The sequence below is a fragment of the Anopheles marshallii genome, chromosome 3 (assembly GCF_943734725.1).
Source record: "Anopheles marshallii chromosome 3, idAnoMarsDA_429_01, whole genome shotgun sequence".
Lineage (NCBI taxonomy): Eukaryota > Metazoa > Arthropoda > Insecta > Diptera > Culicidae > Anopheles > Anopheles marshallii.
In genome coordinates, this window is record NC_071327.1 from 76,585,808 (window position 1) to 76,608,621 (window position 22,814).

Below are 22,814 nucleotides of genomic sequence, written 5' to 3' on the forward strand. Positions count from 1 at the left end.
TAATAATATAAGAATCTCAATTCTACCATTCCGTCCGGTCCTCTGTCTTGATCTGACTATTATTGGTCATTTATTTTGTGTTTTATTTCTTCTTTTCTTTTTAGGATTTTACCTCTGCTTAAAGCAATTGGCATGCTTCCCCGTGTGTTGGTCGATTACCGCAAAATTATTCCATAGTGAAGGATCGCTTCTTACAGTGTGGTGTAGATGAATGATCACCGGCAAGCCATCGAACCATGCTACAACCTCTACCGCCGGCAGCGAACGGTTGCTGACTATGGCACGGTCGCGGCAGATAGTCCTCGCGCCTGAAAGGTATGCCGAGGGCAGTACATACCGTCACCCGGTCCGGGCTGGACACCCCGGACGGTCGCAGCTTGGACGTGATAATTACACCGCATTACCGACACGTACGACGAAAACTGGCCGGCAACATCTTCACCGGTGCCTGCTGCTGCTGGTCATCATCTGCTGGAGCGGGTTCGGCTGTGATGCGGCGGCAACACCGATCAAGAGTCCGTTGGCCGGGTACGGACGAGGTCCTCCAATGTTTAAGCGTATGGGTGGCCTGACCGACTCGAGCAGGATCTCGAACCTGACGCGTCTTCACAGTGGTGATCTGTTTTATACATTTGGTAAGCATACAACTGCCCTGGGACACATGTCCGGGACACTGCCATCTTGTTGTCACCCTGGTAGTGTTGCGTTTTAATTTCGTTTTTTTTTTGCTGGAGTTATACATTTACACGATTGGCTCATTCGTTAATGGTGCACGCGACCGGTCTAAAGTGACACGCAACATCAGAAGCACCGGTGTATCCGGCTCAGTTTTTGTGCAATAGTTTAGTAATCCGCTAGAGGTCGCCTGTTGTGACCGATCATGGAGCATCATTTGCGTGCGAGGTGATGAAAAAGGCAAGAAAAGTAAATTGATTTATCTGAAACGAGAGCAAACTGCACGCAACGATCGCAATCGGTTATGCAATATGCCGCATCGGGTGGCTCTTTAGAGCAGCACTTTAAAACGATAAAAGACGCATGAACCTCATTACATATCAATTTCCAAACGCACTTTTACCACACCGCGCGAATGACATGAATGGTGGTTGGCTTTCTTATTTTTAGACAAATATTGACGCGAACAAAACACAATTCCCAAAACCACCGCCATACACTCAAGCGGAACCCCTTCAGAATCAGTATTAATAACACATCGATACCGAATGGCAACACACTGAACGGTAAAATGAATCGTTTCTCGCGTTTCAGAATCGGAAAAATGTGACACAGATACGTGCGTGGGGCTGTCGAGCGGCACGGCGGAACTATCGATAGGTGGCGATCGGACCGGCACCGGTACGGTCAACGGACCCCACCGTATCCCCGGAAGTACGGACCACATCAAAGAAATCGGTAAGTTGAGCCATATACAACCACCCATGGAACCCGAAATGACAGTTTAATTAGGTTTACACCACCTGTTGGGGCTGCCGTGACGGAGCGCATCACTCCGTTAGGTGTGATCTATTTGGTTCAATTTTTTTTTGGTTCGTTCTTTTCGGCTTTCGGGTTTTTTTTGGTTGGGGTAAATAAAACACTATCCGCCCAGCGCCTGACACGCGGGTGTATTATTAGTACAAATTGTTTTTTAATCTCGTGTTTTACTCATCCAACCAGACATGTCATCGGATGCGGGCATCGAATGCAAGTGTCAATGTTTGCCGCACCTGAGCACCTACCGGGAAGATCTCGGCATCTGTGTGGACGACATTAGAGGTGAGTGGAGTTCCATTTGTTACTCTTGTTTTGTTGATTTCATACAGGCAACACGAATCGCAGCACTGTTGCTGGGTAGCATTGGACGGAACGATCAACTGCCAATTAGGGCTCGTCTATTGACGGGACTCATTTTTCAAAACTGTTGTCGTTCATCGTTAATAACGATAATCAGTCTTTTCCTTCGCGTGCTTTGTTGGACGGTCATCATGAAAAACGAATAGTTTAATGTTACGGAAGGAGCATAATTGTTTCCAGCCTCCCAGAAAACCCACCCAAAACACCCAGTTTGATGCGCATCTGCATTCGAATTCCAACCCTCGGAATACCATCGGAATGTGGCGGACCCACCATACGTGTACGGAGGCGGGAGAGCATCATCAGCACCGGTGATTATGATCGCTCGGTGCGCATTTCAATTGGAAGTTTACCGAGCGAAACGCGCTAGAACGGTTCTAAAATCAATTACAATTCTCCACCATCCTTCGCCCAGGTGCGCTTTCTCTACGGCATTGCGCAAAAGTTCACCGGTGGCAGCTCGGTGCAGCATCGGCCGCTGGTCATTACTCCTATATGCTTCCTATGCATGTGCGAGCTACGATACGCTGTACAACAAAAGGGTTGCGAGAGAAAAGCGAATTGGAAAACTGTGAACCATGAAGTATGCTTGTTGCACTCATGATTGCATTCCGCTTGGGGAAGATGAACCGATGTTGGCTCGTTCATATGGACGCCCTCTATTACGCCTATTCCATTATGGCACGCAATCGCACCGCTCGCACTGCATGCTATCCCCCATATACCACCAACGCTGTTTGCTGTGAACATGGAAAACAAGAAAATGAACCCACCGTGTGGTGTCTAAGATACACCTACCTATAGACAGAGGCATAAATTTATATACACACTCACCAGATATGAACCATCCATAATTTAGTTCCATAATTTGCTAACCTTATTCCAATCACTTTCCACGTCCGTATCTTCTATCTGCACCGGAAAACGGCGGTGGCAGTTTAAAGTCGGAGTGTGCCTTATGCCTCACCTAGATAATCTTGTGAATAATTTGTCTTATTACATATAGATTCCTCGCAATATAGGTGCTAAACGCACGCGACGCGTACTAGAACGTGTTGAGATGAAATAATGGTGCTGAATTTACAGCCATTAGAGTAGCAATCGCGTGAGCAATTCATTTGAAAGTAAATCGAGAAATACTTCGATTCGGTGATTACAGTAGCAGCGTAAATTGGATTGATAGATAGTCATATAAAGTAATTACTATAAAGTGCAACATGTGTACGACCAAATGCTTTTAGTGTACTTCTGTCACTTTGACAACACTTGTCAATATTTAGTACTGTTGTACTAAAAGAATTCTAAAAAAGAATAAATTTGCGACTGTTGCGTTTTTTTTGTACGTCTGTATCGTAAGATAGTGATCGACAAATATTTTAAAATAAATGATATGTTTCGGCATTTTAAGCAGCAATACGCCTTAGCCTGTTTGGTTTTTTAAATAAACGCTTATTAAGCTAAGTGGCTTAATATACATGAACTAATTTAACAGACTAACAAAACCGAAACATTGACCACCGTCGATACCGTTTCTTCAAGTGTGCTACTTAACATGCGTAACTGCTCCAGAACAAAACCCCCATACCATACCCTTATTTCGACCTGCTGCAGCAGCTCATCTTTGGTTCCTTCCGGCAAGGGCACATTTTACACGGTGCGGAGACGTTAAATCCGCTTCGTTAACCGCATTAAGACAACCATACAACCTGCGCAGATACGCGGCGATACGCACAGCTGCGCACAGCTGTGAAGACAACAGAAACCGCTTCATAAAAGATTCACCTGAACCGTCCGAAAAGGATTGTTCGGATCCATACCGTGCCGGAGTAAAAGCCAGCTTAAATAGCATTAATCGCCACATTACACCGTCACCGTGTACGCTGTGGTTTTACTGAATGCCATGGACGTACCAACCGACCTGTTGCGGCAAAGGTACGATACCAAAAACCGTTTGGATAATCCTTCTTCCCAAAAGAAGCAACATCACCTGGAGAGGGTTTTTTACACCTCCAAATGTCTCAAAAAACCCACAAAACGGGAACATAACTATGACGGATTAATGTATTACGCGCCAGGTTAGCTAAAGAACAGCACCAGAACACACGTCCAATTTCCAAACCAAAAACACGCCATACAGGCTCAAATTGTGGTTATTAATCCAATGATGTTGTCTTCTACAGGACCATTTTACATCGGGGAGGTTCAACGCCAGTTCAACAGACATTAGCGCGGTCATCCCCCTCGAGGGATGTTACCTTTTATTTTTGGTTTGGTTTAAGAATGGACCACATTAGGTGCGGCGCCTTAAAACGAGCGCAACCGCAGGGGCACACGGTAGTCGTAATTAACAACTTCACTTCCAGTACCGCCGCTGTTCGGTATACCTTTTATACATTTGAATGGCTCCGTTTATCGGGTTGATTTGGGAGATCCTTTCTAGGCATGAGCAACTTTAAACAACGCCACGGTAGGAAATGGATCGAATGCGCATATGTGTACGCATGCGCACACATCTCGCTTCGATTTAGTTTCTGCTTTTTTATCTCGTCCAAAATGAGCCTTTAATGTAGCGTTCGTGCTACATTATTAACCTTACCGCGAACAATAAGAGCTTTGATTGGGTTAATTATGTTATCATGTTTATTGCTCTCCACTTTCCAAACGCGAACGGTTTTCCGGCAGGTTTGTTGCTCAGTTGTACCGGACCTGGAAAGTACACCATGTGACCACCGATAATCCTTCGATAAATTACAGGCTCCAGATATCGGAGGATCCGTTAGCGAATCTTGACCATTGTGCACGATATTGCCGGTGAGTGAGGGCAAATCCTTCCACTATCTCACACGCCCGTCTAATCAGTCATAGGTTTTATGGTGTAAATCTTGCGGTACTTGTTTTGCACACGAAAAAACAAGAAACAATCATGACCGTTCTCGCACCGTACACAGTCTCTTGCTTTCCGCTGTTGCGAAGCTTAAATAAATTCCCGCTTGTCATTCGGTGCTGGGAAATTTATTAATTGAGATAATATACAGGCACTACACGCACCTGAGCAGAATGGGGCAAACGGGTGAGATTCGCACATTCAATGACCTTCCCTCGTTGAGTTCGAGCACCCGGGAAGGGCCGAGCTGCGATTGCCCGCAAGGGAAGGAGATGTATTTGATCGAGTAGGTACTCGTTGTCCAAGGCTAGTGTGCGGTTCCTATCGGACTGCGGGTAATATGAATTATGATGCCCATGGTTGCCTGCACGGTCCAGCTGTGTGCTCTTGTGCCCACTGGAGGATTAAGTGGGTAAGCATTAAGAGCCTATCGTTCTAAGCAGACGACTGTTCCGAAGGGAAGGAATGCTCTAGGCTCTAGGTCCGAGTTGTTCCGCGTAAAGTGTTCGTAACATATTTTCTTATCGTGCAAAATTTATTCGCCCGTAACTTCTGCTCCTCACATGCTCCATCGTTGAAATCTACCGGGTGCACCGGGAACGCGTTAGACCCGATAAATGGATGTTGATATAAGTTTTAGGACTGCGGGGCTCGCATACGAACGCATTTGTTTTTAGATGGCTAAAATTGCCCGGCACGGCCTTAGCTGCTATCGGATGCCGGTGTGAACTTCTTGATGGCTTTATTTTGTGACATGATTTATTGCTCCATAGTCACCAGTTCTCCCGATCATTGCAGGCAGCAAGTCATGGTCCCATCCAAGCGATTGCGATACTACGTGTGGATAGCGTTTTTCGAGCGTTCAATTTGGAGCGATAAATTTTCGCAGTGCAATGTATACCAGTGGATAGTTTTTTTTCTCCAAGCAACGGGTGCACCGAATGTTTGAGGTTATTTGAAAACATTCCACTTACGCGTATGAGTATGATGTCTAATTGCCATCATCGAAAGCATCACACCTCGGACAGTCAGACTGTTTACGGCTCTATTTATGGTGCTTGCGTATTACGCGCCTGAATGCGCCCGACCTCAACGACGTTTATGAGCGTGTCAGACTCGATGACTTGACCGATCGCTTGCGACGGCTTCACATCTTGCACAATCATCGTAGGCGGGTGGAATCCGTTCAGGCCACTCCGACGGGGTGAGCAAATGCTGCTACAACCGATCGCTTCTTGCGGTTTGATAAGCGCACACGGCAAGATCACGGGGAGGTAATTGGGCGTTAGCGAAACGTTTGTTACGCGGGCCCATGTTTACCCGAGATTCCATCCACAGCGGAAAGACCTGTCATTGAGCGTCATCTGAAAACGATCGATTGGGTCGGCATCAATCGGTTTGTGATTTCGCAAAGCACCATAGTGAAGGATTCCGTCAGCTTCTTTGGGTTCCGCAATCACCGTGACCACAGTCGACGGAGTGCGTTGATGCGTAACGTGATGCGTACGCATGCAGTCTGTAAGCCTTCGGTTCAGCGGACCGCTACACTAAGGGGCAGGTTCTTCGACGCATCGACGCTGTAATGAATTCAATTTATTAAGACTTCCGAGTCGGAACGGTGTTGATGGACGTCCGAATGAAGGAGCACAACCTGATGAGGTGTGTACGGTGGGGATGACTCCCTGCCTTCAGCATCGCGCTCTAGAACTCAGACGCGTTAGCGTAGAATCAAGTCGTTAAAGCAAAAAGTGGAAGCTCGTAAGTGGGCATTACTGAGCAAAGCAGATGCCGGTATAAAACATACGAATTAGGTGCGGTTTGCCTAGACGCGGGGCCGATTCTGAAGAATTTGTCTGGATCTCAAGTCGACCGCAACGATGTTTGTTTGCTGATCGTAACAGATCGTGGATCTTTGCCCTTCACACGTCTACTCCACTAAATCGCAAAGGAATCGCGTGCATATAATTACTGTACAAGTGAAAACTGCTACCCATCTGCAGCAGTATCTGAAGTCGAACATCGCGTGGATGTCGTCGGCCGATCCGTCTGTCAGCGGGCGGCCTCTTGAACCGGGAAGAATTACCCGGCCTAGCCAAGTTGAAGTATACCAGCCATCCTGGTGGTAGGCAAAACACTGCCATTAACCTTCACCCGGCCGCCAATCACACCTGCTTCGAACGGAGAGCCACAGCAGAAGCGGCGAGGATCCAATCAGACGGGGTGAGGCTACGATTAGCCTTCGTTTTGCAGGGCTGGTCCTGATTTAAATGCACCCATCGCTATCAATCAATTTGCCACGGTGCGTTGCAACCGCGGAAGCGGTTCACGCAAGAATCTCCCGGCGACATAATGAAAGTGTGCGGAAATCGACGACCAGCCTGGGCGCACGCTCCATATAAGTTTGTATGCTTATGGTAATTAGCCGGGAGCACCGGATGGGACTAATTACATGTGTTGTCGACCGTTTCGATCCTTGACGCGCGTGCCAATGCAGCTCGTGAACTAGATGCCGGCGGGTAGGGCCACGGTTTTACTCATTCCAATCCGTTGATCTACATTTAATCGATCAGAAGCAACCAAACATGCACGATTCTGCCCTGCCTCGACACTTTAGGTGCGATCCAGTTTCCAAACTTCCAAACCGTCCCACCGATGTCGTCGCAGGCCCGGTATATAATTTATCAACTAAATCTGAACACAAATCTCGTTAGGGTGGAGTCGCTAACGGGCAGAATTTAAGGAAAAACGAAACAATCTGTAAGCGATAACATGATTGAAAAGAAAATATTTAACAAACACCACACAAGGTTCGTAGATTAAGACATTTCGTGGCACCGTAATCAAACAGCCATCTAGCATTGGTCGGTTTCTCTCACTAATGTGCGACTCGGATTCACACATTATAAAAACCAACCAGCTTACGATGCTTACGGACCACAGAATCTGGAATTTCTTCGAGACCGGAGAACTGACAGAGTGAAACGCACCGTCTCCAGTCGTTTGTGTGGAAGGTGTCAATTTTTCTACCAGGAAGGAAAGTGGTTTAACGTACGCGTATGGTGCTGCTGCTTCGGTTACCGCTGTGCCATTAAACGAGCCCATCGTGGATTGGGATGCCGTTAAGGGGCAAACAATGGGCAAACAAATGGTCTCAGCGCTTACCAATTTATGTCTCATTGGAACAAGTTTTTTTTTGTAGGAGAGCAGAGTAGATTTGTACAACATGACAAGACGACATCACTTAACTGTTTTTCTTCTGCTTTCTCATCACGAAACTTTGTTGAAGATGATCTGCATAAAAAAACGGTTATAGCGATCACCGATCGAATGAATGAAATACTTTCTTCCGATCAATTGAGGAGCTTGATTAGGGAAAGAATAAGGGAGGAAAATCCCTTGATGTCGTAGTCATATTGTAATGGTAGCAATTATTAAGTAGCTTTGATTGGTTGCCGACTTTGAAACTGGTTTCATAATTCGAGATGTGCTTAATAAATTAAATGCAATTAAAAGCATCACTTCTCCGCGGAACCTTACAACAGTCTTTAAGGCGGAACCCAAGGGCATTGCGCTACTGACATCACCGAACAGTGGGAAAATCTAGGTCTAAGCTCCACATAACAGTTGCTAGCCTTGCGTACTTTACCCGGGTGGAAGTAATTTAATCTCGCACATGTTGCCTGTTTATTTTTCGCGCATCTCCACTTTCTTTTGCGCCCACTTCACAGGAAACAACAGCCACTAACCCGGCGACCATCTGTGATGCAATCAATGGAGCACGTCGTTTTTATTTTTTGGGAGGATTTGTTTTATTTGTTTTCGTCCGGTAAATAGCGTTACAGTTCAGCAGGCCGCTTCGGTGGGCGGGACATTGAAAATAAAGAAACTGGTAAATAAATATTTGATTTGTAATAAGGAAGGCTGGAGCTGAGAAAGCATTGTTGGTTTATGTAACGATGCGATCATGTGTGTAATAGAGATGGTTTTGGTTTAATTTTCAAACAATGTTTGTAAACGATTGCAACACGACTTTCGCCAGATCTAGGTCTGTTCACCACTTGCATCGTATGTAAATGTATTCGATGCGGTTGATCGTTAGCATTACTTCCTACTCGGTTTACTCGAGAATTTTGTTCCCCTCCAAACATAGAGTCCACAACCTTGTAGTCATTCAAAGCGGCGTAGTGTGTTGCACCGATCGCTCGCATAAACGTTACCCTGACCATTAAAGTGCTAAATGTGTATCACCAAACGTCCACATTGCTTCATTCTGCCCTCCCACCTTCGATACAAACACCGAAGAAGTCATTGAGCCTACGCATCTCCGTGTGGTTCGTACGGTTGAAATTTAATCCACCCGTTTTTGCTCGAAGGTGGCTGCTTCTGCATAACAACATGACACTTGGATCCCTGGAGTTGTCCGTGGAGGTTCTGGAACGCCATCCCGTGCCACAAGTTAGCATGCCAATGTGCTATTATTTCGGACGCGACGGAGATAGAACACTAGACAAACGCTATTTATGCCGTCCGATCACGAGATTACGCTCCGTTTCCCGGTCATCGCGCGGACGAAGTTGCAAGTTGCGGATCGATTTGCGTTGTTAATGCGATCGTAAATGGCTCCAAGCACGTTGTTCTGTTCGGTAAGCTCGATGGCATCCAGCGGTGCGCGCGTCGGCCGCGTTACACGGTTGTTATCCCGCCCGGTAAGCGGAGGTTTTAGCCAAACAGCTTAACCACTCGGACATGGATTAAGCTTAAAATGTTGCCATTGCCGGTGACGTCCGATGACCCACTGAAGGCGCGGATCCCCTGTCTGGATGAAACACATGAGGGCATGTTGTTGTAGCAAAATCGATACAAAACGATGCGATTGCTTTCCTACCGGTTGAACATTGCTTCGAATTCCCCCATTCGTAGGTTGTTTATTGGAAAATGATGCGTGTAAAGTGACTATTTTATTTGACTGCTCTGGTTCCTAGCGGGCAGCGCCCCATTGCTCAGGTGGGTTCGCAAGGAGCGCAACATAATCGAATAATCAGAACCCTGGGTAGAGTGCAACAAAACAGAATAACACAGCCGCCTTCTCATAAACGGCGTGATCGTGCCGATCATATGTGTTAATCTGGTTTACTTCGATTCCGGAACATGTGCGGCGTGCGATAGCGGAAAGTGTAAGGTTGCTTTGCCTGGAGTTTTCCTTCCCTGTTGGGGATATGTCCAGATCGCGTGTGCTTGTGGGGATCCTACCCATGTTTCGCATATAATTGCATATAAATGCATCCTCCACACAAGCACACACACGCAGGTCGCACGTGAAGTTCACGCCGAACGAGTGCTTCCCAAGGTGAAAACATGCCACAAAAAAGCCGACAGGAATAAAGGAAGAGCATGTTTACACAGCGATCCACATAACAGTTCGCGAAAAGCGTAAGGCGAAAAGCCTACAACAATCTGGACCAATGCGCGAACAACAATCCCGGTACGTGTTCTGGGTCGAACGGGAAATTGATTTCCACGGTACCACCTCCTTTCCGTTTACTCGCTCCCCCCAAGAGAAGCTTGCACACTTAGCCAAATGAGATGAATCCGGCAGAAATGCAAATAGTGTGTCTCTTTGCAACGAGTGTCTGATTCTGTCCGATGATAAATGGTTTGTTGGTCCCTCGCTGATCGCTGGCAGGCGTACAAGGCCGAACACCGATTGACGGGTTTGGGCGAATGTCTGGAACGTGGTCGCACGCGCGACCGTAAGGAATTTTTGCTAAAAACACCCATTTTCTTTGCCTAATTAAAGGCACACCTCCGCGGGGAACAACTTAACGCTAAATTGTGCCTGGCGGTAAGAGAGCATGCCATGGAGATGTATGAAGACACGTGAAGTGAGCCACAGAAATCAATGCATGTTCGAACATGGGCGAACGGAGATCATCTCCGGAAAACTCTTAAGGCGTAAAAGTCGTTTGAAACGCGAATTTGCCCACTTATTGGACTGGTAATGGTGGAAGAATTTTTCAACATAATGGATTAATCACACAGCAGACAGAGAAGATGAGTTTAATCACCAGCATGCTGCTGCTCATGGAAGTCAAATAGGGTTCACCAGATAGGGGCAAACGGCTTACTTCATTCTTAATAGCAATCAACGCGTCTCACACATCCAGTGCCGTTACGCTCATTAGTGGTAACAAATTGTTCAACAAATAATTTTATTACAAGCGTAAGAAGCGCACCTTCCGAAATCTGCCTGCATAATGATCTTTCGTCGAGAAGAAAAAAAACGATCAGCGCACGTTTAAATAAATCAACCTGCCATCGCCCGGCTAGTTCGATCACACACCAGATCGATAGAGACAGGCGCCGTACTGCCGGGTTACGAGTGGTGTTTATGAGCTCACACTCGACTTCCCAGCTCAAGTTCCGATCAACTCGTTTGGGCACACAATAATCCACACTCGTTAATGCTATCCAATTTGCTCCACTCGTGAACGAGTTGCGATCCGGTGCTGGGTGCAGGTGTGAAGATTCTCAGCGGCACATCTCTAATGATGTGAGACAATATGCTCCAATTACTTTTCCCTACTTCCTCTCGGGTTTTTTGGTGGGTTTGGGATGGACGTGAGCTGAGATGCCCTCCAAAATTACACTTCACCCCTTGTTAGACACATCGATTCCGTGAGTCAATCTCTTGGTCGAAACCGGCAATCTGCAGTCGAGATTCTTGACCGTAGGAAGAAGTTTATTAGTAGGCACTAGCCTCCTAGGTGCGTCAGCAGCCCTAGAATAGACGGCACTGTGCTCTGGTGAAGGTTTTCACACGTTTATTAAATCGATGATCGTATTACGAAATCCTTGGCAGTTAGTATTTGACGAGGTTCAAGTAGGTAGCGCCAGTGTGTTTCGAATTATATCGACAGGTGATTTGGAAGTCCACAGTTGGCAGAAGTACTCAACTGGTTTGAGTACTTTCCACTTTACAACAGGCGGTTAAATGAAGAACAAAGGATATTTTGGATTCAATGATTTATTCTTGTTTGCTTTTTCCTGTACGTCTTTAGAGAAGATGGTATCCAAGATCTCCAAAGATGGAGCCACCACAAAAACAACGATTACCAGGTGCCATAAATGTTTTCCATCGTGCATCTGGAACTAGACGCAACTGCTCTTTCTCTCTCGAAAGGAAGAATTAGGAATAAAATGCGCACGCAAACAAGTGCTCTCTTGTTGCTCTCAAACAAGCGCTGCAACAGTAGAAAACTAAACAGAAAAAAGCCAAACCTGCAGGTCATGAGAAAACATTTATTATCGAAAGCTTTTCCTCCCTTTGCTGAACCATTTAAAGTGTTAACTTTCTGAATGATTATTGCGATTTAGACCATATGCGCCGTTTTCCACAGTGTCTCGCACACACAGAAAAAAGAAATCATCAAGCTCAGAGTCACCAAGCGTTATGATTAAACCATCGGCTATTTTGGGGGGAGGCTTGCTTGTTTTTTTTTCTTACTTCCAACGGGCCAGTAAAGTGGGCAAACGATGAAATTAAATAAAAATAGGGGCAAAAATTGGGTTCCCTCCACGCCCAGCTTTTAGCCGAACCGTTTGATCTCCGGGGGGAAAAAAGGGCGAAATGTTTTGACGCCATTTATTTTACTTTTTTCACTCCATTGAGGCCCAATTCCCAAAATTACCTTCCCCGCTGGGAGTTTGAGAACCGAGAAATGGAACAATTTTGCATCGATTACGTGCGTACAATGAAACGGGGAGGTAGAGTATGTTGTGTAGCCTCCTGCCGCAGCAGCATCGAATGCAACATTTGTAACGAAATCACATCTGACCAATTTTGTCAAACGCAACAATAAACTGGTGCTCCGAAATTGGGTCACTTTCGGTCGTGTAAACATAATGTTCCTCCCCAAAACTCCATACATTGAACGCGTTTGGTAGTGTAAATCGATTGTTCAGTAGTACGAGAGAAAAAAAACAGGAACGATCTTCATGCACCATTACGGGAGTAATTCAATTTTGTACCCCGCCTGCAAGTCTTCCCGAATCTCTCACCCATATAGCTCCGGAATGTGGTTCAAAAATTGAAAACTGAAACATTTACTTACGTGCGTGCGCCTACAGTTTGTAACGCTAGGCAACACTAGACGGCTGCAACCGATGCCACATTCATCGCTTACCGTCCCATTGACTTAGAAATAAAACCGAGGCAAACATGGTTTCTCGTTAGCCGAGCCGAGTATGTGCGGTAGGCGGAAGATTCACCACAGAAACGGCTTAATTATGCAGAGAAGCGTAAATTTCGGTGCATGTAGTACAAGCCGGGTTTCACATTTGTTTCACCTCTTCGTCGGACGCTGCTCCCAGCTGACTTTGCCGGGCGTTAGATCCCATAAGGTCCATCCTGCCGGAATCCCTTGCAGCCACTTCCAGACCGAGAGAAGAACCAACCACACCTGGAAGGCTGATGTTGTGCGAACTAGCGGTTCTTTCGCGATGTTCATTAAAGCGAGCCCGTTTACGAGCGCTGGTCTTGCGGCGTTGGCTGCGGGTAACTCCTCGGGTAACCCGGGCAAGGCAGGCAAGGAAATGAGATTTTGCTACGCATTTAGCGCTTTCTTTTGCCTAGATTCGGTGATTAATCCAAATATACATTTGGTCCAAGCTGCGTGCGGAAGAGAAAAAAAAATCTCATCTAATTCGAGTTTTTTTTTTGCGCTGTACTTCTCCAGTGCACTGTGGTTGGTTTTGGGCAGTGAAATGAACAGCCAAAAGCCCGGGAAGCATCTTGGCAAAGGTTTCAGTTTAAACTAAATAAAGGCAAAAAAAACAACAACAAAAGCAACAAGAGCATTGTTTATGAGGTACGAAATTAATGCCAATCATTTCGCACTGCTTTCGCAAACCGGTGGCAACCGTAAAACGTAAAGCGATCAGCGGACTGCGGTAGTCAACGGGTGAAGTTTAAGGTTATGAAGGTAATGGACTTTATTGGTGTAAAGTGGCCGAAAGTTAGGTGACTTCTGAAAGACATTAGTATGACAGTTTGCCGTGTGTTTTTGTTGTTGTTGTTGGTGCGCGTGGCAGTGAATAATTAACTCGTAATATCACAGACCGCTACGGAGCTCTGTCAGAAGTGGTAAGGTTTACTCTGTTTGAAGGAGAGTGAATGGATTAAACGTTTGGAAAAGTAAAGTGGAGAAACTACGCAAACAATTGCGCTGATTGGAATAGATTTATTGTGCGTTTATGTAGCATGGAGTGGTAGAAATTTTATTGGCGGGCAAATTTGCAGTGATGTTCAATACGATAGTAGATTTAATCGTGGCAATATGTAAAATAATAATGTAAACTTTATTTGAAATTATCGCTTTTTAAGCTGTTTCAGGCTGTTTTGCTACTTGTTATATTAGTATAACAGTATGCACTATAACAGCAGCCGTATGAGCCGTAAATTATCGATGTACCTCATTGTTCCAACAATTTGTATTTTTTGTACTTATTTTTAAGTTAATCATTTTCAAGCTGAAACATAACTTCCAGGCTATCCTTTAGGAAATAAACGACCAATAAAAAAATAAAAACCTTTATTCACCGATGTCTAGCATCTGGTATGTGATTGTTTAATAAAATGTGTGTCAAACACGGTTTCTATTTACCCGTTTCGTGTAAAAGCATTTGCACATCCGCGCCAAGTGGATGTTTTATCCCGTGCTGCACAAGGGTCGGCCCCGTACCGATTCCGCACTTTCCATTAGACGGAAATCACATCACTCTGGTCGAAACGACACTTTCACAACCATACACCCAATATTCGGATCTATTAAAACCCAACGATTCACTCAAAATTGACATGATCGAAACCAGCTCGCATTGCTTCGGGGCGGGTTGGGGCGGGTTTCGCTTGCTACACCAAATCGCTATGCAAACAACCGTACCACCCAGGTGCCGGGATGGGTTCAACTTCCCGGGACTTACCTGGGGCTCTGTGAACCTCCGCCTCTCTCCATGCCTCGCCACCCCCCGGTCGATATTTATTCAATTCACCGTGAACCGCATCGAAATCGGTGCTCGCGGCAGCATTCGACCGTCGGTGCGCGCGGAAATCCTCCAAACCCGACCGGTACCGGATTCAATCCACTCTGCGATCTGCTTCGCGTTAGCATGAACCAGTGGAACGGATCGTGGGTTGATCTTCCACCGTTGTATACCATCGCCATTCCTCCAATCCCCACCCCGCCCCGTTGGGTGTAGTTTAGTAAGAGTTGGTTTACATTGGAAATTTCATTCTGCTCATCATTTTCGCTGTGCATTTTCGCGCCACTCGCCGTCCACTCGCTCCACTTTCAAACCTTCTTACCATATTTCCCACCGATGACAACTTCGACTCATCGCTCCCGCCAGCGCCATCGTGCAACAAATTTGTGTGAGAAAATTAGTTCCCACCATGCTAGGGAGGGGCGGGATCGGTCCAATGCTAGCGTTCGAACGGATGGGGGTAAGCCTGCGTGGGTCAGTAACGTTACCGGTTGGCAGTTTTTTTTTTCACTGCCCGCTTCCCAGCACACTCTATCCGGCTTTATTTGTGCAGCATATTAGCGTTTGTGTGCTTGGAAAAGTATGAGAGTTTAGGAACCGAAATAGAATGATGAAAATATGTACATTTCATTTGATTAAATGGCTCCAGTGAAGGTGAAAAAGGCAAAAGAGCAGACGCTCTCTTTAACCCACTGCGACTAACGTTCGAGTGACTTGCCAGCCGCGGGCTTCCGGGTTTTGAGGTTTGGTTTTTATTTAATCCGGTCATGGTGTGGCCTTTCGCGGGGGTCAATATTTAGTTGCGGCGGTTTTAACGATGGACGCTGGTCACAATGACGATGAAATGGAAAGTAGTCGAACGCCGAAATAACGCAGCCAGACTAACAAACGAACTATAATCGTTTTGAAACGGTCGAGAGTTTTAGGGTCTCCCGAAAATTCTCCACTCGTTAGGGTGGGGTGACGTTTGTTATTGTAAGCAGAGCGTGTTTGACCATGTTTAATTCACATTCGAAGTATGGAACTACTTCATAGCAAAACAAAAAAGCATATTAATGCTGTGGTTTGAAATAAATTCAAACCAAACGCATTTGCTCAAATTTATTATTTGTTTGTCTTTGAATGATGATAATGCTTCGTTGACTAGCGTTTTTCTTAAGTTTAATCACATTTCTTTTGTTTTGTTTCTTTTTCAAGTTACTCACTTCAGTTTTGCTGGTGGAAGTTTCTAGTTCGTGAATTAATTATTATATGTCTAATTTTGTGCTGTTTGTCATATTTAACTATTTTACTTGTTTTTTTTCCCCAAAACTCTCAATATTTTAAGTTTGGTTGTTGCATTGTTCTTATGTTTTATAGTATTTGGATATAATTTTCTCAATTTCATCGATTTTTGATAACGATTCATTCTAATAATTTGTGAATATTTTCATATTTTTGAGTTTAGATCATAAACTTTAATGATCTTGACAAAAACAATGTAACAAAAAAGTATTCCAGTGTATGTTACGTAAATTCACAAAAATAGTAAAGACCTTTATTTATGTTATTTGTTTGTATGTCAAATGATTTTCTGCATTTGTTAGTTTGTTTTATAAAGAAAAATATCATATTTTTAAGTTGTTCGGCCAGATTTGTTCTTATATATATTTATTTTATTTCTCTTATATCTTAAAAATATTTTTTTTTTTTTTGTTAAACATGCAATTGTACATTTCTAACCATTTGTATTTCTTTCTCATTTTTATCCACCATACAGAATGCACTCTTGCGCCGTTCATCAGCGGATCAAGCTCGGAAAAGATACCGTTCGTCTTTTTACCTCACCGTGGCCAAATCGTTCATCCGAGTCGCGAGATTGGATTTCCCGGTAAGTTTTGCTAAAGGATCTCACCTAATCTTCGATCACCTTCTTCCAACCATCCTCGGTTGGAGATTCTTTTCGCTTATTTTTTTTTCTTTCTCCCAATGTACCATCTCCACTTCGACCCTTGCTTGAACTCTTACGATCAAGCTAAGGGTTGAAGAATGAAGTAAAAAAACAACTCAACAACAAACCAGTACAACGGCACTTGGCTTTAATTTAGCAAACAATTATTACACCTCACTTTACGCCCCGGGTTCAACAAAAGAGATGCTTTCACGCAGAGGCTCCCGGGAGCTTTGGCGGGGTTTTCAAATGGGCGAAGATTTGTTAGAACACGAAACAAACGAACCTTGATCCGGGTGCGCGGACTCCATCCCGTCCCAACCACCCATTACTGTTGTCTGAGATGTTTAGACAAATTTGCTAATGGTGTGTTCTCTAACGATCACGCAGGGAAGCGCACCTGTTCGCGAAGGTGCGAAGTGTTGTGCACAAATGCAAGACTTTTAACCTTCTGTCAAGTGGCGCAATTTGTCGAACGCGATGCGTGTCAATGCACCGCCTGCTGTTACCTTTCGGGTGGTCAACGATGGCGTGTTTGCTGGATTGCTTCTCGTTGCTCCACTCGGTGCACTATTGGCACACAGAGACGGTGCGCAAGTCGAAACGGTGTTGCCACCGTTACAAACACTTACCGGACGGGAACGATTCCGTTTGCTCTTGGCTGCCCTCTTACGCGCATGCGTGGCACGCATACGCGGTAATAGCCCGGGAATGCATCCCGGAATTGAGACGGTTTCGAGAAGACACGCGTGACATAGTGGCCATGTGCTGTGCTTTGGTAGCGAAACAATAAAAATGCTCTTTGCTCGAGAATTATGAAAAGAATCGGACAAAAACAAGAAGGACAAACGCATGGTAAATTTGTTGCTTCTGAGCATTATGTTTTGCGAGCACATGAGGACACACACTCCGGTGAATAGCACGAGCGAAGTGCAAACAAATTTGTGTGGCCCTGTCTCCGGACACAATGTATCCCACCGGGAACGACCCCATTAGTGTGGGTCAGTAGCCGGGAACGTGTCGTATGCGTGCGTTGTTTCGCATATGCGCATAAAATTACGCGGAATGCAGTTTTAGGCTTCTGTCCCGGTGACATGAAGCGGTGTTTTAATGGTCAGTCGTTGCATCGGTGCGAGAACATTAAACTGTGAGCTGAGATGGATCGGACATTAATTCGTTTTTTTTGGTAGTGAAATGTGGGGAAATATGGTGATATAAACCATCAAGTGACGAAATTTGGCATATATTAAGCTGTTTTTTTATATAAATTTCTACGAATTTGAATCGCTTGTTTGTAATTTGCGGTTCTTGATGATTTGTCTCAACAAAATTAATTATTCATTTGGGCCATTAGACCAAATAACAGCAGTGCTATTCAATAATTCCGATATCTTCCGTGTTTCATAATTAATCAATCATTATAATTTAAAGAACAATCAATTCACACTAGTCTGACGAATGGATGTAGAATCTCCTTCAATGTTGTATGTTTATTGCAATCAGTTTTTTTTTGCACTCAAATCTCATTCGATTTTAGAACAAAAAGAAAATCTCTCTATTAGCACTAATCATCCATATAGCAAAAGCTTGCAAATAGCAATCGATCATCCACTGCAGTTATCTAACATTGCGGTGTGATGTGTTGATGTTAGGAAAATTAAGCGTAAAAAAGTGCCTCTTGATTGTCTTAACTTTCCCGCGATTGCGTTGTGCTTTTATTGACCTTTCTTCAGTTACATCTGTATCTAATTTACCGTAAAGTAACACGTCAAGCCATTAAATTAGCCTTTTGCAGGTATCGATAGCACGAAAAGAAAAAGATGCGCTTTATGACACAGCGGGGGGGGAAAAAACATCCCCTAACATAAATTGCATCTCAAAGCAGCATCACAACACGCTGCTGAAATAATTAAAAATTTATTTTGCTTCGGGTATGATTAAAAATTCGCCTTGCTGCACATAAATTAGCGCCGGTCGCGAACAGCGTCCCGATGAAAACCCTTTATCGATCCGAAGCGCTATAAAACGATCATGTGCAATAAACTGCTAAAAGTTTTGTGTGAGTTGAGTTTTTGGACTGATCAAAAGGATCCGCAAATACGGGGAAAACAATCCGCGAGAACCTGATTTTTACACCCAACTTTGGGGTGGATCGTTTTTTCCCCTTTTCTTTTCAGTTTTGTTGTTGCGTTGTTGTTTGCAACACTTTAATGTGAAGGAGGGGACATTCCGTTTAGAAATGGTACGGATTTTGTTTGTGTTCATAAATTCTAGGCTGGAAAGTTTCAGAAGATTATCACAAACCGGTACAGTTCTTTGGTAATTTCTGGAGATCCAACATCGAGCTGGTCACACAAAACGTGCGTCATAAAATGTTGGTATGATTTATATCCTCACACACGGAATCGTTCGAAGCCACTGCGTCAGTAAACATTTGGGATCCATCGAAAAATTGATTCGCTCAAGCTCATTTGCCCCGAAAAAAACACACTGATGAAACGGTGATGCCAGGTGTGTAGATTTTAGCCCATTGTCTCGATCGTTCGTTTTGTCCCGGTAAAATCTACATCACAATGTAACGCCGCTAGACCAGCGAAATCAAATTAGGTCTAAATTTGATTGTTGAAATGCAAAATTTGCCAGCTAAAAGTGTGTGCTTGTGTATGCTTGAGGATAAAGGAACAGGTTCCTTTTCTCACTCCAGATTAAATCTGGAGGTCTAAAAAGGAGACTACAAATAAGAAACACACACGCACTTCCCTTCGGATGAGTCCGTTTACAACCTAAAGACAAATCAAATCTGGTTGCGATCAAATGCAAATCAGCTCCACAAAGCGAGCGCCCTTTATGCTTTGCCCCAAAAGGGGGGAGGGGGGGAGGCCTTCTTCGAGCCGTTCACTTCAACTCGAGTGAAAACTCGAACAAAACGGGACAGCTTGGAGAACGTGAAGCGACTAATAAAATAATAACAACCTTCTGCTCTCGACTCGAACGCTCTGAAAAAAACAGTAATTCTATAATAGCAATAATCATCCCGTATCGTTCAGTGATAATCGCACAGAACTCTCTGCCCAGACGTGCCGTCATGGTTTTGAAATGATGAGATAAACATAAAAAAGGCCAAGAAACCCGTACATCAACTCCTTCTGGTGCTGTTAGCTTTCTTACTCTCTCTCTCTCGCTCCCTGTCTCCCTTTCGCGGTGATCCCGTGGAGGGTTCCAGTTTGATGAAGCCACCGACACCGAGCAGTTTAACCGTTGTATCGTGTCAGGTGGAATTCGCTTCCCGTTTAGCTCATCTCCAAAACCGACAGGAAGAAGTTGCGATACGACACTTAAGAATTTCGCGCCCGCCTTTTGTTGCTATCGCTTGACAATGGTTAAACCGTCAAGTGTCCGCACTCGATAGTTGAAACCCTCTTTCCTGCATACCCTCGAAGTGGAGTCTCGTAGATCAAATGAAGACTTCAGCATGGTAGAGGTACCTTACTGGGACATGAACAAAACCAACGCAAAACAATGACGCTCAACAAAAGTTGTTTGTAAAGGAAAGCGCAAAGAAAAAACGCGCTATCGAACCCTGAAGATCCTTGATTGGTTTCAAGTGGCTTTTGAGCGGGTTGAATATTTCAGCATCAATCCGACGGGCTGATCGCAACCTAACGGAATTCGTCCAGATTGTGTGAAGATTGTTTACAAACTTTCCACACCGCGCGCATGCGCATTAAAGGCGTGGGCTGGATGAAAACCGCCGTCAACTCATTAAAAACATTCGAAACAGGTTTAAGGATATTGAATGTGTTCAAACTTTGGGAAATTGTCCCTAAATTACTGTACTCACCCCGAATGGAACCTGTTCAATTTTCTCGTTTGAATCTGGTTAATGCGTTCAGCTCCTTTGTAGCATACTGCGTACACAGGTTGCTCAATAAAGCGCCAGCTTATATTGAACTCATAAAAACGATAATGAACGTAAGCACGCAGACGTTTGGCGTGGAACCCGTGTTTGTCTGACTGTTTTACGATCGCATAAGAAGAGATCCGGCAGTGCACAAAATTGCATTCCATCCGAAGAAAAAAAAAACGATCCAAAAAATGCACACTTTTTCTTGCAGAAGTTGGTGCGCAATATAAGCGAAAGTCACACAGAACAGTGCGTTTCCAACTCCCAACATCCGATAAAGTGTACTTTCTAGAGTGCATTCGATGGTAGAAATAAAATTGCCATTGCATTATACTTGGCATCAAAAGGAGAGCAAAACAAAACAGACGATCAATATTGCCGATTTTCACACGTCCCGATGTGTCGTATGGTATTATTTTGAAAGTGCGCTGGCACGTTTTTATTACCTTCAAACGGGGCGGATGTTTGTGTCGCACACTGTTTGCTGCTGCCGAATAATGGTATTTAACGTGTTTGCGTGTTCGTATGTGACAGAATTCGATTCACTTCGCTCGTGATCATGGGGACCATGAATTAAAGTTAAGTAATGGTGGTATTGCCCTTTACGCAGACTTCTTACCGAACAAACGAAGTATTTTCAATTAGGATCTGTCGGAATCGAAGCCAATTTATGTCTCAATAAAGCACCGAGAGAACTTGCATTTTATGGCATTTCTATTTAAATGTAAAACAGATTGTGAAACAACAAATAAAAATTTAACTTCGAAACTGGAAGTTAAATTCGTACTAAAATAAACTAATAATGAAATAAAAAATTAAAAACAAAGCAAAAAAACATACAAAATGAAAACTAAGAAGTTTTAAATAATACATAACAAATCACAAATAAGAAACATACAACAACAAAAGGATGAAATTGCATAGAATACTTTCATCATATTAATATAATTGAGAGGTAATAAAGCAAAGGAATATACCATTTGCTTCTTAGTTTGTTTATTTCTTTATGCTGTATGTTTTCTATTTCTGTTTTGTTGTATTTTGGTTGTGTTTTTAATTTTACTTCCATTTTCAACTGTTTATTTTATAAAGCTATGCTGCTACTTGTTCTTTGTATTTGTATCCTTTCTTTTCTCAAATTGATACAATTTAACTTCGAATGTTTGTTTCATTCTTTACTTTTAATAGCGCTTCATTAATTATAACGATTATTGCTTGTTTACCAAACTAATCACCCATATTGTTTACTTTTTTTATCGCTTTCTTGTTACATTTTGTTTGTGCTGAAAGGTGTCAAGATGCCGATGTGTGCGGTGTCGGCTGCCCAGTACCTTACCACCAACGGTTGGGCGGAGCTGCGCAACCCGATCGACACCGACGTCCCGTTTCGGCTGTTTCGCGACGAGGGCCGCATCTACCTGCAGTGGCTCGGTGAACCGGAGCTACGCCAGCGGATGCAGGGCCGACTGGTGCTGGTGCATCTGATGTGCCGCGACATGACACCCCGCCTGTTGCTGGAGGATAGCCGGGCCGCTCTTCATCACGGTACGTTTGAGATACAGCGCAGAGTTATGTTTATTTCTTGCTTTTCGTGTCGTGTAGCTCTTTCCCTAAAGCCATCACCACGAGATGGTTCTTCACCTCGGTAAGGTACCCTTTATTAATTCTACAATTTCCAATTCCAACACGGTCTGCCGGTATGCCGTACTGTTTGGTTGGTGTTGCTAGTGCCGTTCCGGGCTGCTGGCTGCTATTCTATGTAGGCATTAAAGCTCCCGCGGGACACGAACCTTTCGCCGAAGTTTGGCGGCTTCGTCGACTAGTCGGTGTTACAATATCGCACGCTCGCCTGAGCATGAGCATGAGGTGAGGAAGAATAATTAGAACCGCTTGTGATTTTCCACTTCTGCGTGGAAGGAAAGACAAAAAAAAAAGACGAGATAGAGCTCTCGCCCTGCTCTCGGACACGGTTGTACAATATGGTGAAGGTGTTCTTCCCCCCGGGTAAGCGTGCGCGCGCGAGCTCATGTCAAATCTTAATCTTAGACAATGGACTCACCGCAACGCACCGTTCCAACTTCCAAGCTCCCCGTTGCAACCGTGGTCACCTCCCGGGCGCACGGTGCGGAAAGTGAAGCGCGATAAATTTATGATGAATCACCACATCACCCCGGCCGATGGTGTCTGCACCCTGCCCTGCA

At 44.5% G+C, this 22,814-nt stretch overlaps 1 protein-coding gene across 1 annotated transcript in view; it reads left to right on the forward strand.

Moving 5' to 3' along the window:
• The first annotated feature begins 211 nt into the window (after positions 1 to 211).
• LOC128711221 (uncharacterized) overlaps positions 212 to 22,814 on the forward strand; it is a 38,179-nt gene continuing 15,576 nt past the window's right edge. The window contains exons 1-5 of the mRNA XM_053806087.1: positions 212 to 635; positions 1,270 to 1,413; positions 1,678 to 1,776; positions 16,539 to 16,649; positions 21,904 to 22,158. Of these exons, the coding sequence (XP_053662062.1) occupies positions 212 to 635; positions 1,270 to 1,413; positions 1,678 to 1,776; positions 16,539 to 16,649; positions 21,904 to 22,158 (1,033 nt within the window). The remainder of the gene's footprint in view (positions 636 to 1,269; positions 1,414 to 1,677; positions 1,777 to 16,538; positions 16,650 to 21,903; positions 22,159 to 22,814) is intronic.